Below are 14,668 nucleotides of genomic sequence, written 5' to 3'. Positions count from 1 at the left end.
AGCCACAAAGTTTAGGACAAATTTGCTGTATAGAAATAATAATAAGAACAGTGGCTTATATACTTTACATAAAAAACTCAAGACCAGCAGGGAGGAGACCTAGCGACCATTTGCAACTCCACTACTAACTAGATGAAATTCACTTGCCTGGGTCAATCAGTTAATTCTTTGGAATTCAGCTTCCTCATCTATAAGAGAGTTAGGCAAGATGAACTTTAAGGTCTCCTTTAGCTCTAGCATTCATTAAATTTTTAAACCTGCAAATTGCCTCCTCCTGATTCTCATTTTTGTTTTGTTGTATTATACAACTTTTCGATTTCTAACTCAAGATTTGACTTTGTAGTACATAAGTCAATAAAACATAAATGAATTTTTTGTATAAAAATTATGATCACAATCTTAAAATAGAAAATTTCCTATCACTAAAACCCTTTTATGATCGGCCCTGGGTAATGGTCTTATCTTTGTACTTTTCCATACTTCTCATTTTAAATATGTGTGTGTGACTTTTATAATCAGAAAAATAAATCTAATAAAATTTAAGATATGCCTACCCTGTAATCTAGCAATTCCATATCTCAGAGAACTATTTGCACATCTGCACAAAAAGAAATATAAGCATTGTATCTTTAATTAAAAATTGGAAATTATAAAAATGATCGGATAAACTGCAGTTTATTCATATTTCAGAATACTGGCAAAACAACTACAATGTATTTGTGTGATATTTGGGTAAATTTTTAAAGATAAACTTCATTACTCTTAAACCATGCTTTAATAAACTATTTCCTCTGGAAAGATGAGCAGAAATGTCTATCATATGACCTATGATAGCTCAAAACTTCAGTATTTGAATCCCTTCTACATATAAAGCACTAGGACAGAAAACATTTATCAGGAGCCTAATTTGTATCTGGTTCATAATAGGTAATCCATATGTTATCCCATTTAATCCTAACATTAGAATTATCACCATTTTTTCATGAGGAAACTGATGTTCAGAAGTTTAAAACCTGGCAGACAGCACAGCAATATTATGAGGCAATATTCAAACTCAGATCTGCCTAACTCTGAAACTCAAATTTCTCTTAAACAAAAACCAAAATAGGGCTTCCCTGGTGGCGCAGTGGTTGGGAGTCCTCCTGTCCCACATGCCGCGGAGCGGCTGGGCCCGTGAGCCATGGTAGCTGAGCCTGCGCGTCCGGAGCCTGTGCTCCGCAATGGAAGAGGCCACAGCAGTAAGAGGCCCGCGTACCGCAAAAAAAAAAAAAAAGAAAAGAAAAACCAAAATAGATATCCCTTCAATCCACTTCCAGCTAAACAACTCTACTTCAAATTCTTAAGCTTTCAGATGTCCAAATGACCCCATTTTCAATCCAATTGGAAAATATGATAAATATATAAACTATAAAAAGTAATTTTAAATAGACTAAAAGTTTAATTATAAAGTATGATTTAAAGATCAGCAAGTCTTACTGTTTTTAAATATATAAGTTAAATATAATTCACATACTCTAAAAGTGTTCTCAGCTACTATTATAAAAAGTGTTTTATGAGAAAACATACTGAAATGAAGTATTTTTTAAATGAAGTATTTTGAAGTTGTCACCATCAAAAAGCATTTACTACAATATTTACACTGAGACATAATCATAATTAAGAAGCAAATGATTATATAAATTATATTACACACAGAAGTTGCTGAAACAAAGAATCTAAGAGAAGTGAACAGAAGGAACAGAAGAGAGGACCTAAAAAGAACAGAGTAAAAACAATGGTAATGACCAAAGAAAGGCCCTATTTCAAATCCTCTGATATCCCTCGAGAAATTATTTCTAGAAGAAATTCAAAAGCCATCCCCCAGCCCCTCCCCCCACTACACACAGGGATCTCCTTCTAGCACCCTACCGTAAAATACGGTATTGCTGCAATGCAGTTATGTACAATTAAAGTAGCCACTGGAGATTTAAAAGCTAATCTGGAGAGTTTAGGCCAAGAAATGACTGTAACATTTTTCCTATATAGAGGAAAAAGTATCTATATTGAAGATCAGCTTTCTGCATTCTCCAAAATCAAATTCAATTCATAAAAATAAAGTAGAATTATTAGCAGACCACTGGATGCATAAAATAGGTATACTAAAATAGTATGAAGGTTTTTTACCTACCATATAAACACAAACATAAAACTAGATTTTTATTGTTCAAGATCACATGAGGATGTTTAGATTATTTTAATAAAGTATTTTATAATAGCACTAAACCATTTCATCATGTAATAAATAGTCTTCTAAAGTTTCTACTGATGGGACTTCCCTGGTGGTCCAGCAGTTTAGACTCAATGCTTCCACTGCAAGGGGCACAGGTTTGATCCCTGGTCAGGGAACTAAGATCCAGCATGCCACACAGTGCAGCCAAAACTAAATAAATAAATAAAATAAAGTTACTACTGACAATAGATTCAATGTTTCCTTCCTGTTTCGCTGGCTTTAGCCAAGGAAGGGTCCCCCTGCACCCATTCATATTCAACTCCTAGTATTCCCAAATCTCGCCTTTGAGAGATTATTCCACCTCCCCACAAAATGCCCTTAAAAAGAAAGCAGAGGGCTTCCCTGGTGGCGCAGTGGTTGAGAGTCCGCCTGCCGATGCAGGGGACACGGGTTCGTGCCCCAGTCCGGGAAGATCTCACATGCCACGGAGCGGCTAAGCCCGTGAGCCATGGCCGCTGAGCCTGCCCGTCCGAAGCCTGTGCTCCGCAGCGGGAGGCCATGGCAGTGAGAGGCCCACGTACCGCAAAAAAAAAAAAAAGAAAGAAAAAGAAAGCAGAATAACCAATTTAAAATCATATGTCTATCTATTATCTAATCACTTCCCTCTTCGACATGTGAAAAATTAGCATTCTTACCCCCATTACTCACTTCCCCTAGCTTCAAAACAAAATTATTACTGTTTTAGTCAATAGTGTATATATTTTTGAAAGTCTATTTTAAATATCAGCAAGTTTTCCCCATTTGTCATTATGGCAGCAGTGTTCTTAGAAGTAACTCTTTAAAGCTAAAAAAAAAAAAAAAAGCAAAAAGTATAGCTAACCATTTATACAATTTTTTAAATGATTTTATTTTAATTTATTTATTTAACAAACATACATATAGTGTTACAATATGCCAGGCACTACTGCTCTGAGTGCTTCTATATATTAACTCATTCAATCATCATCATAACCCCAGGCATTAAGTACTATTATTACCTCCATTTTACAGGTGAGGAAATTGAGGCATGGTACCTATCCAAAGTCACACTACTAATTGGTACAGAAGCCAGATTCAAACCCAGACACTTCACTTCCAGAGTAAAACTCAGAAGCAGTATACTAAACTACCTAGGGACTTCCCTGGTGGCCCAGTGGTAAAGAATCCTCCTTCCAATGCAGGGCACGTGGGTTCGATCCCTGGTTGGGGAACTAAGATCTCACATGCCGCGGGGCAATTAAGCCTGCATGCCACAACTACTGAGCCCACACACCGCAACTACAGAGCCTGTGCTCTCTAGGGCCCACACGCCAAAACTAGAGACAAGCCCGGGCCACAATAAAAGATCCCACATGCCACAACAAAGATCCCTCGTGCCGGAACTAAGACCCAATGCAACCAAATAAATATTTCAAATAAATAAATAAATAAATAAATAAACTGCCTATCCAATTTGTTGAAAACTCTTTAAAATTGTTAGTCCAGGGACTTCCCTGGCGGTCCAGTGGTTAAGACTTCGCCTTCCGATGCAGGGGGTGTGGGTTCGATCCCTGGTTGGGGAACTAAGATCCTACACGCCTTGCGGCCAAAAACCAAAACATAAAACAGAAGCAATACGGTAACAAATTCAATAAAGACTTTGAAAATAAATAAATAAGTAAAATTTAAGAAAAATAATAAATGAAATAAAATTATTAGACCAAAATGAGACTCCACAAAATGTTGCATTTTGTGGGAGCCTTCTTAGAGGGGAAATATACTACTACAAAGTTTAAATTATAAGGCATTAGATCAATTATAAGACTTCCATAAAAGAAATCATGTTTTCAAAAGAAGAATATTTGGCTTAGTCTATATGATATTATCAAATCAAAATGGGTTTTCAAAGGAAAAACATGTAAATGTTTAACAACAATTTAGTTTTTAAAATTTCAATCATTGAATATATAAATCAATAAAAATATGAAATTTAGGTTTTATAGAAACCAAGATTATAAACAGATATAAGTCAAAAACCAATATTTGCTTACAAATTGTATACTAACAAAATACAGGAATGTTATAAGGAATTTATTAGAAATATTTATTATTAATAAACACTGTAAAAGTTGAAATTTCAAATTGACATTCTATTTCCCAGTACATTGCTTTTTTTTGATAACCTTTGACATATAAGATATAACCTTATTATGAGATTAGAAAAGAAGCTACATTTCACATTCTTCTAGCAAATTATTCTAGACTTAGCTAAATTTTTTAACAACAATTTCATTGTGCATATGACAACTTGGATAAATTTGGGGATATTTTCATAGGAGAAATAGCTCTATGTCTTTCTATCTCCCATTTCTAAACTGTGAAAAGAGAAATGAATTTACAAACAAGAAGTAAAAATCTAGTTGTAGTTCTCGTCCTGTCACTAAGTAACTGTGTGACCTTGACTAAGTTATTCCACTCTGGGGTTCAGCATCCATGTCTATAAAATGAGGAATTCCAACTAGATAATACCCACAAATCTGTATGGTAGTTCTTAAACTTTTAAAATTCTACTTTTAAAAAGTTTCAAATGTTAAATCTCACCTCATCTGAAGAATCTAGTTGTCCCAATGTTCCTGTTGCACCTGCAAAACCTTTGGAAAGGAGAAAAAAGATTGCCCTTCAAAATTGTTATATATTGCTTTACTTTAAAATTATTTTGAGACATAACAACATCAAAAAACTAAGTTTTGTTAAGACAACTCATTCTAACAGTTATTTTGGCAGAAATCAACATTTATCTTCAATAAATTTGAGCCTAATAGGCTTATACTTCAATAGGAAATCTCCAGTGAAAACCCAGATTTAATAATTACACATGGTGTTTCAGAAGGATTGCTTTCTTTTACTTTTAAACCATGGTTTACTAAAATATTGAACTACTAAACTTTGGGGCTACTCTTAAATAGCAACTGCTATATTTTTCATGAGTTAGAACCAGAACCTCTGATAAACTAACCGAATTTCGCTTAAGAAAAATGAAATATCTTCTTTGATGACTCTATTCTTTCTTGCTTCCAAATTTTTACTACTTTCACTACTTTCTTACAAAGAATGACACAGCACTTAAATTTCTTCAATAATGAGTAATGTTTGAAGGGTTTTTTGTTTTAGTACAGAAAAGTTATCATTGTTCAAATTAAATATTTAAACAAACCTTGAACTGCCAGAGTGCTAGTGCCAGCAGATGGTTCTTGTATACCATATACAAGTTTATCCTCAGGATATGTAAGTCCAGAGCTCTTCAAAGCTATAAGGTATTTTTCATGACTTTTCCTTGCATAAGCATTTTCTCCAAGACCTAATATTTAAAATAAATTCAAAATCAGAAAAAATATTCCATTCAAAACATAAGTACAGCCATCTCAATAACTAATGTATACACATATAAAATAGATGAATATTCTAATGGAGGGGAAACCCTAGAATGAATAATGTAAGATAGCTTCAGACAACATTTTTGTGCTCATGTTTGGCATTAACAATCCCAGAATGCACAGCATGTTTACAACAAATAATGAAATCCACTAACTAACTGGGTGTCTAGAATATGCCAGAGATTACATACAAAATACAGGGGGTGCGAAGATTAATAAGACATGATTCCTGCCTTCAAGGAACTTAAAATTACTGTAAAGAAAGGCAGATAATATGGTAAATGACAATTACGTAGCAGACTTCACCATCTCGTTTAACAACCTGTGCTCTCATAATACCATGCAGCCAGACTTAACCCAAAGCAGTTTTTGGAAAGGCTTACTAGAGAAGATAATGCCTGAGTGGAATTTTCAAACAGTAACTGAGATTACTAATTTCTGTTTTACCAAGCATAAAATGTTTTTATAATCACATTTAAGGATAAAAGTATAATTTCTACAGAAGTAGCAGTTAAAACAAATTTATTCCAAAATTTTGAGAAGTTTAGGTCCTAGAATTAAACAATCCTAGGTCTTTCACTTTAGCATTTGAGCATATTAATGCCAATTTTGTCTTTTGTTTTTTAATATATTATGGAGAATAGAATAACAACAAAATAAAAATACTGACATTTGAAAGTTCTTTAAAAGGAAAAATTATTCTCTGTCTGAAAGCCAAGTTACCATGTCATTTTCCACCTCTTAAGCAGATTATATATCTTTAATTAAGGTTTCAATCTCTCTGATTATAAAAATACATAGTAAATGAGTTTCTTTAGTATTTGCTGAGCTTTTCTCAATTACCTCTCTTTGCTAGCCTCAATAATTGCAATAGATTAGTTTTGCTTTTTAAATCTCTGCCCAATGTCTGTCTGGGATAGTTTAAAAAAAAACAAAAAACAGGGCTTCCCTGGTGGCACAGTGGTTGAGAGTCCGCCTGCCGATGCAGGGGACACGGGTTCGTGCCCTGGTCTGAGAAGATACCACATGCCGCAGCGCGGCTAGGCCCGTGAGCCATGGCCACTGAGCCTGCGCGTCCGGAGCCTGTGCTCCGCAACGGGAGAGGCCACAACAGTGAGAGGCCCGCGTACCGCAAAAAAAAAAAAAAAAAAAAAAAAAAACCTTCAGCACAGATTAAACAGATAGGAATACATCTATCCTTCAATTCAAGTCCAAAACTAAAAACAACCAGTTAGTCTATATAGAATAAAGGACTTCTAGGGGTCCTATATAAGAAATGACTAAATGTCTCCTGAATAATAAAAGCCATGTATTTATCTCAATAATAATAGATGAAATTTTTGTAATACTTTTAATTAACAAAATACACTTCATCAACCCCTCACAACAAGCCTGAGAAAAATGAACATATTATCACCATTTTTATAAGTGAGGAAACTGAGGCTTACAAAGATAACATAATAACCAGTGAGTAAGCAAGCAGTGATTAGAAATGAACCTAGACTACAAATTTAAACTTCTGAATCAAACCTAATGTAATTTCCATCACTACAAGTTAGCTAAAGATTTTTGTTTTGCTTTTTAATTTCAAGAAATAAGAACTTAAAAGAATTGTAGAACTAAAAGAAGACAATTACCATAAATCATTCTCAAGGAATACATTCTTACAATGATTAAGAACAACTTGCTGTTCTTTTTCCCAACAGTTGATAGTTTCTGATTACAGAACCATTTTCTAGGCTGAAGAAATAACAGACCTTCAGGTATAATTCTGATCTCTCTCTAGCATCATCACCAAAACTCAAACACAAGTTACCATCATTTTATCCTAGGCTGCTGCACTTGAGCTTCTGTTCTTGCCCCTTCCCATCTATTCTTGGCAAAATAACAAGCCATCTTTTTAAAGCACATATCTGATCATGTCACTCTTCAGATTAAAATATACCCATGACTTCCCACTACATTCAGGATAAAATATAAAACCTTAAATAGCTAACAAGGGCCTACCTAATCTGGATCTAGCCTAATGTGGTAGCCTTATTTGGGCCACTATCCCCCTACATTCATTTCATTTCATTTCAACCACAATAGCCTTTTTTAGTCCCTTTTAAAAAAGTAAGCTCACTCTCACCCTAAATATTTCCACATGCTGGTCCCTCTGCATGGAATCTAGGAGATGCCTAAGTGTTACGTTCTTTATAAATATTTATCATGTTTGGGGTTCATTAAGCATCTTGAATCTATAAATCAATGTTTTTCATCCAATTTGGGGAATTTCAGTCATGATTTTTTCAAATTTTTTTTCTGCCCCATTCCCACTCTCCTGTCCTCCTGGGAGTCCAATTACACGTACATTAGGTCATCTGATTCTATCTAACAGGTCCCTGAGGCTCTGTTGTGTTTTCTCTCTGTTCTCTAGATTGAATAATGTATTAATCTGTCTTCAAATTCACTAAGTCTTTCTTCTATCCTCTCCAAACTGCTGCTAAGTCCATCCAGTGAACTTGTCAATTGCATTCTACAGTAATTGTCAGTTCTAGAATTTTTTTGTTATTGTTTACATTTCTTCACTAAGATTCCTGATCTCTTCACTCATTAACACCATATTTTCCTTTACTTATTTGAACATATTTTCCTTTAATTTCTTCAACATATTTATAATAGTTGCTTTAATGTCTTTATCTGCTAAATCTAACATCTAGGCCATTTAAAGGTCAATTTCTATTACTGTCCTTTTTCTTGGACATTCTAACGACATGTTATCAAAGATTCTGGATTCTGTTACCTTCCTTTGAAGAGTATTAATTTTAATTCTACAAGACATTCAATAAACAGTCTGATCACCTAGAACTCATAAAGACTTAGTTTTATACTTTGTAAGGGGCAGATTTATAGAAAGCCTGAGATTCTTAAAAAAGCCCTGTAAATTGACAGGAATAATCTCCAAACTCTGTCAGGGTTCTAGGCTTCATTAAGGCTGATCTAGAGTAGAACTTACTCTCAGGTGTGGTCTTCTGGTGTGTCAACTTGATGCCTAGGATATTGGTAAGGTCTCTCTAGTCTGGTTGCGCTGATACTCCAATGTCTCCCAACACTGCCTAACCTTTTTTAACCCCATAGCAGTAACCCCACAGCACTCTCTAATAAGCCTTAGGTAGTCTCATCCTGTACATGTGTATCTCAGTTCTCAGCCAAGCACTTTTAGGGGTCCCTCATACATCTACCCCACAAACTCTTGCTATTCTGCCCCAAAGATTCCAGTTTCCAACTGCTTCAGCTCCCCTAAACTGTGACCTCTGCCTCCTTAACTCAGCTGGACCACCACGCTCTGCTTCAATGCCAGCCCTCTATACTACAGTCAGGAAGTTATCCCCAGACAGAGATTCAGAGAATTGTGAGGCTCATCTCATGCTTTTCCTTTCTCCCAAAGGTTTACAGTCTTGTGCTGCCTGCTGTCTAATGTCTGAAAACAACTGCCTCACATTTTTTCCAGTTTTATGTTATTGACATAAGGGCTAGTCCAGTAGTCAGAAGCAGAAAATGTTCTCTACCTGGAATCCAACTCCACCCCATTACCACCCAACTTGCCACATCCTCTAGCTAAATGACTTTCTCTCAATGTTTTACTTCAAATGTCACTTCCTCAGTGAAGCTCTCCCACCTCCTCCGTCAGTGAAATCAGGTCTCCCTTTTATACACACTTGTCCTATCCCTTCCCAGTTATTTACTACAGTTTATACTTACACAATATTTTGGTTTGGAGACTTTGTTAATGTCATCTCACTCACTAGACCATAAGCTTTATAAGGGCAGAGATAGGAGTACCTGGCTTACTACATACCTTCCCTACTCCAAGCTCTAATACCTAGCCCAAAGCCAAGCACACAGTGGGTACTTAATGAGTACTCACTAAAGAAATAAATACATCAGATAAGACTATCTCTAAATAATACATGGTTAACAGTACACATAAAAACTTCACCACTCTAAAGAAAGAAGGTATACTTCAATTTTCAAAACATGCTGCTCATGAGCCAGCATAAAGAACACTATTTAAACTATAAGATTTTTAAATAATTGATATATTTACCATACTATAAATTTGAACTAAAGGTTTAAAAATGAAATTATTTTATATAACAGTACAAATATACTTAATAATTCCAAGTTTTATAACTTAAACTCTACATCACTATAAAATCCTAGGCCACACGACACAAATGTTTAGAATAACAAAAATGAAGACACAAAAGTGGTTGCTGTTATTGTTTGGAAAAGGGGAAGTGGAATATAATTACGAATATGTCACACCAAATTTAGGAAACCTGGTTTCTAGTCCCAACTCTAAAATCAGGTAGTTGTGAGGTCTTAAACCAGTCATTTAATTTTTCTGGGGTTCAATTTCTTCATCCATAAACTAAGAAGTATTCTTAATAACTTCCAGCTTTAGCAGTCTATTAAAAAAAAATCTACATTTTACTTTTAAGTTCTAAAATACACAACTTTTAAATTATTTTAGTAATGTAAGCAAATTTTAACTTTCTTCTCTTCTAAATTTTACTCACCAGAAGTCAGATCTTTGTAGCTTTGTTGGTTTGTCAAAACCTGAGTAAGAACAGACCGCATTGCTCCTCCCATTTTAGTTAGATCTTCTAAAAAGGAAATTTGAGGTTCCAAAAGCTGAAGGACTTTGTTAAGGTCTTTTTCTGATGGTACATCAGCTGCTAAAAAAAATATAATCAACTTTCTTTAAAATACTTTGCTAAGAACAATATTTTATTCTTTAAAATTATGATGACTTAGATGACAGTATTTTATAATCAAAGAGTTAATATAAGAATTCTCTTTAGAAAGCAGGAGCCCACCAAGCACCCAGCCTAGGATAGACTTGTTTAGGAAGTCAGTCCTCTGAGAAAAGACTGATGGGGAAAAGAGATGACTTCATAAGGTATTAAGCACTTAATTTGTGTAAGAAGCATTCAATTTAGGGTCCTAAACTTCCAGATATATATATGTAATCATAAGACCATCTCAAAATTAGATAAACAGTGTTTAAGAAAAAAGTTAAGATCATTCTCTAAAATAAAAGGAGAAATGAAATATATTGAGATAGTATAAGAACATTAGGACAAAATTATGTCAGCTCTAAATTTAAACCTGTGCAGCAAATAACCCATCCACTATCATATTCCAAAAATACAGATTCATATTAGCTAGAGGTCAAAGCAACTAAAATGAAAAATACGGATGTTTTTACTAAAACAATTTTAAAATACCAGGCAAGATATGCTGGTAGAGGGGGAGAGAAGAAACCTGAACAGCAACTAAAAAAGAATATTTAAGAGGAAAAGAAAAAAAAAGATGTTTTAGAGAAACTGAGGTCTAAAAGGAAGAAGTGAAGAGAGATTTAGAGCTTAGCCATAACTGGTTAAAAGAAGAATACACATAACGAAGCTAACAGGGGGCCTGTGTGCCCAGGAAAGGGGTCATCAAGTTCATTCAATATTTATTCAGTATCTACTACACAACAGGCACTGAGAAGCAGAACTAAATAAGACATAGTTCCTACCCCCAAGGAACTCACAACCTAGTTCAAAGATAACCTGTGAATGAAATTCTAGATAACTCTGAGTCATGGAACCCAAGCCAAAAAACCTTACTTTCTCAGTAGAAAACCAATACCGTATATTATTCTTCTTTATATTCTCCCCAATGACTTACGTAGTAACATAGTAGATATTTAATTAGCATTTGTTCTTGATTTCCAAGGGCTCTAACACAAGCTCTGGCACTGGTCTAAGGATGGTAGGGTGAAATGGGAAATGGAATTCAAGGCAACTGTCAAACCACAAGATTATCTGAGCTTCCATATCTCAGATTAGATGATTTCAAGTCCTTTCTTTAATTTTAAACAGTGATCTCTGCAGAAAGTAATGCAGAGATTTTGCATACACAGAAGAAATTAATGCTGAGAACAAGTGGTAATATAGAGAGTGAAACTTCATGAACCTAAGTTCATGAAACTCATCTTAAGACAAAAAAAGTACTTCCATTCATTCCTTTATGTTTTCAGATAATGGTAACATAATTATCAAAGCTACGTATGTATGTCATCTACCACTTATAACTGCTAAATGTCACCAAGGAAAAAATAAATATAATACACTCGTATGAATTACTCTTTGATTAAACTAATGGTAAGCTTTATGGTTCTCATAATAAATGATTTCTACCTATTACTTTTCTAAAATAGGACACTTGTAGTACAAAATGTAAACATCCAAAAAATCTGTTAACTAGCATATGAGAAATAAAATGGAAGACAATTTCAATAACCCAGCTGGTCTCCACTTCCTTCATTCCAAAGAGAGAGCAGTTTGGGACTAAATCAAAATATTTCTTTCTATATTTTAAGACATACTCTGAGAGGAAGAGAAGTACTTGACAAAAGATTGTATATTTTGCTTAAAATGTAAAAGTGAAGAACTATAAGTATTCGCTCACAATGCAAATAACATGATAGTTCTAGAAATGATGAAGATACATATTTCTTCACACTTTTAGGATGGAAAATAGAAGATAAACATGTGTGCCATAGTTTCAAATTGGATTTAAGATTTATAGAATTAAATAATTTAAAAGCTCTAAAAGTAATGCAAATGCAGTCCCTTAAATGATAAAAATGCAAGTATCACTAAAAAGGTAAAAGACATCATAAAAAGTTAACAAATTTGTTTCATACCACTAACTGATATCTGTAATTCACAATGTCAGACTGAGAACTTTAATAAATGTTATCTAAATACAAATATTTAACTAATGCATATTAATCAAGATTGTGACTAAATCTTAAAAGGTAAGAAGAATATCTGTAATTTGCATGTTTCTTTTCTCTTTTTAATACTATTAGGATGCTTACGCCCATGCATTCTACCGGTAATATGGGAGTGAGCAATTTGACCCTCTCATAAGTTATTATATATGGAGGGGAATAAAAATGTATAGACCTCTACAAAAAAGAGGGGGAGAGAGGGGGAGGGAAAGATATTGGTGAAATTTTTATCTTCTAAAAATCTAAGTTAAAGTCAAACATTTCCAGGACTTCTTAATTATGCTCTATTATAACAGAATCACAAATAAAGTCACTTTAACCCCATAAAATAATTATTTCCTCATCTGCAAAAGGCCAAATAAGTTTGATCAGAAACATTTACGATCCCAGCAGCAGAGACTGCCAAACTGTGCCTACAAGTATCAATGAGGTTATATAATTGATATTTAGTATGTTTTTATTTAGTCTCTGTATTTCATAGTCATCACATAAAAAATGTTAAGCAAAAAAATGGTATCTGAAAAAATTCACCTCATTATTAGTGCTAAACTTTGCTGAGAACTTAAAAAGAGTACTAATGAAAAGTGGATTAAACATACCTGGTTCATTATAGCCTTCTCTTAAGTACTGAATAAGACAAAAAATAAATCTTGGAAGAACAAATTCAGACATCATCAGTAAGTCTTTGGGGACACAGGGAATATTTGAACTTGATTTAATTTGATGCCTTTTGCAAAACCTGTAATATGAAAAAGAAAAGAATTAATGGCTAAGAAATCTATTACTTCTATTTACAATATCCATAAACAGAATGTGGGCCAATATCAAAGCCAATGTATTACTTTTATGATTTTTAAGGCACCAAGTTAAAAGAATATAGTTTTAATTGGTCTTTAAATAAAAACTGGCACTTAGGAAGATTTCTTCCTAATAAAAGACCATTCTAGTTAGATTCCAATTAGAATACAAAAACAAAATCTCATTACAGAGTTTATATTTTTTAACTACAATTTATTACTTGCAAGTATTACTTTATTACTTTTACCCTTCATAAACCATTAAGTACAAACTGATCATTCCCAAGAATTTGCATTTTCTATTCCTTAACTGTTTCGAACTTATTGCATTAATGAATAGATAAGTAATATCAATACTTAAAGTTTATTTGAAAAATTTATACACTTAAGTATGCACATTCCTTCTAATCTTATTTATACTTATTTTAAAGTATGGTTGGAATATTTGAGCAAAAATGAAATAAACTATTCTATGTTCACAATCCAAATAGTCACTAATAAGGTATTTTGTGACCAAACACAAAATAACCACACTAAACATACAACATACCTAGAAAGAAACTTATTACGATGGGTGGAGAAACTATTTTAGCTGAAAAACGTAAGAGATCTGAATAGAGAAAAACTACATTCTCAAGTGGAAAAAACTTTTATTTTTCTAAAAAATGTCACTTCCACCAAACTTAATGACATTGGATTTAAATCCCAATGGGACTAATCACAAACTAATTCTAAAGTTCAAATGGAAGAATATATATGTTAAAAAAATATATAAAACTTTAAAAAAATAATTAATGACAGTGACCTAGACTTTAAAACATAGTATAAAGCTAACATAATTTAAGATCTGTAGTAATCTCTCTATAATGACCTATATGGGAAGATAATCTAAAAAACAGTAGATATATGTATATGTATAACTGATTCACTTTGCTGTACAGCAGAAACTAACACAACATTGTAAATCAACTATATTCCAATAAAGATTTTTTAAAATTAAAGTAAAATCTGTGGTAATGTGATAACATCAATGGACCACAATGGAGTCTAGAAATAGACTATGTAATGACTATGTTAATCAATGTGGGGGGCGGGGGGGGGTAGAAGACTTTCAATAAATTGCTATAGGACAATTGATTCCATGCAGGAGATAAATTTGATCCTTATCTTACACCATATACAAACTATTATATATTCCATACAGATCAAAAATCAAATGTGAAAAAAATTACTAGTAAGAAAATGAACTATTCCCCTATATTATCTCAAAGAACAGAAGTCTAATAAGTAAGATTTGAAACCAAAAGTCATAAAAGAAAGATAAAAATTGGCTACATAAATCAAAAGTTTCTATGCAGAAAACAATTATTGTGTTACC

At 33.4% G+C, this 14,668-nt stretch overlaps 1 protein-coding gene across 9 annotated transcripts in view; it reads right to left on the bottom strand.

Moving 5' to 3' along the window:
* The window catches only part of UBR3 (ubiquitin protein ligase E3 component n-recognin 3), a 233,013-nt gene that overhangs the window by 177,907 nt on the left and 40,438 nt on the right, over nt 1-14,668 (bottom strand). For 7 of the 9 annotated variants that reach the window (XR_007478396.1, XM_049712251.1, XM_033423543.2 and 4 more), the window contains exons 2-5: nt 13,093-13,232; nt 10,227-10,385; nt 5,442-5,585; nt 4,829-4,878 (exon numbers count right to left, since the gene is read on the bottom strand). Coding sequence is in view for 8 of the 9 variants with exons in the window: in XM_049712251.1 (XP_049568208.1) it covers nt 4,829-4,878; nt 5,442-5,585; nt 10,227-10,385; nt 13,093-13,232 (493 nt within the window). In the remaining variant the exon portion in view is untranslated. The remainder of the gene's footprint in view (nt 1-4,828; nt 4,879-5,441; nt 5,586-10,226; nt 10,386-13,092; nt 13,233-14,668) is intronic. The other 2 variants (XM_033423539.2, XM_033423546.2) reach the window with 1 other exon arrangement.

This window comes from Orcinus orca, chromosome 7 (genome assembly GCF_937001465.1).
Source record: "Orcinus orca chromosome 7, mOrcOrc1.1, whole genome shotgun sequence".
Classification (NCBI taxonomy): Eukaryota; Metazoa; Chordata; class Mammalia; order Artiodactyla; family Delphinidae; genus Orcinus; species Orcinus orca.
The sequence above is the reverse complement of the archived record's forward strand: the minus strand, read 5'-3'. Positions and strand labels throughout refer to the sequence as shown.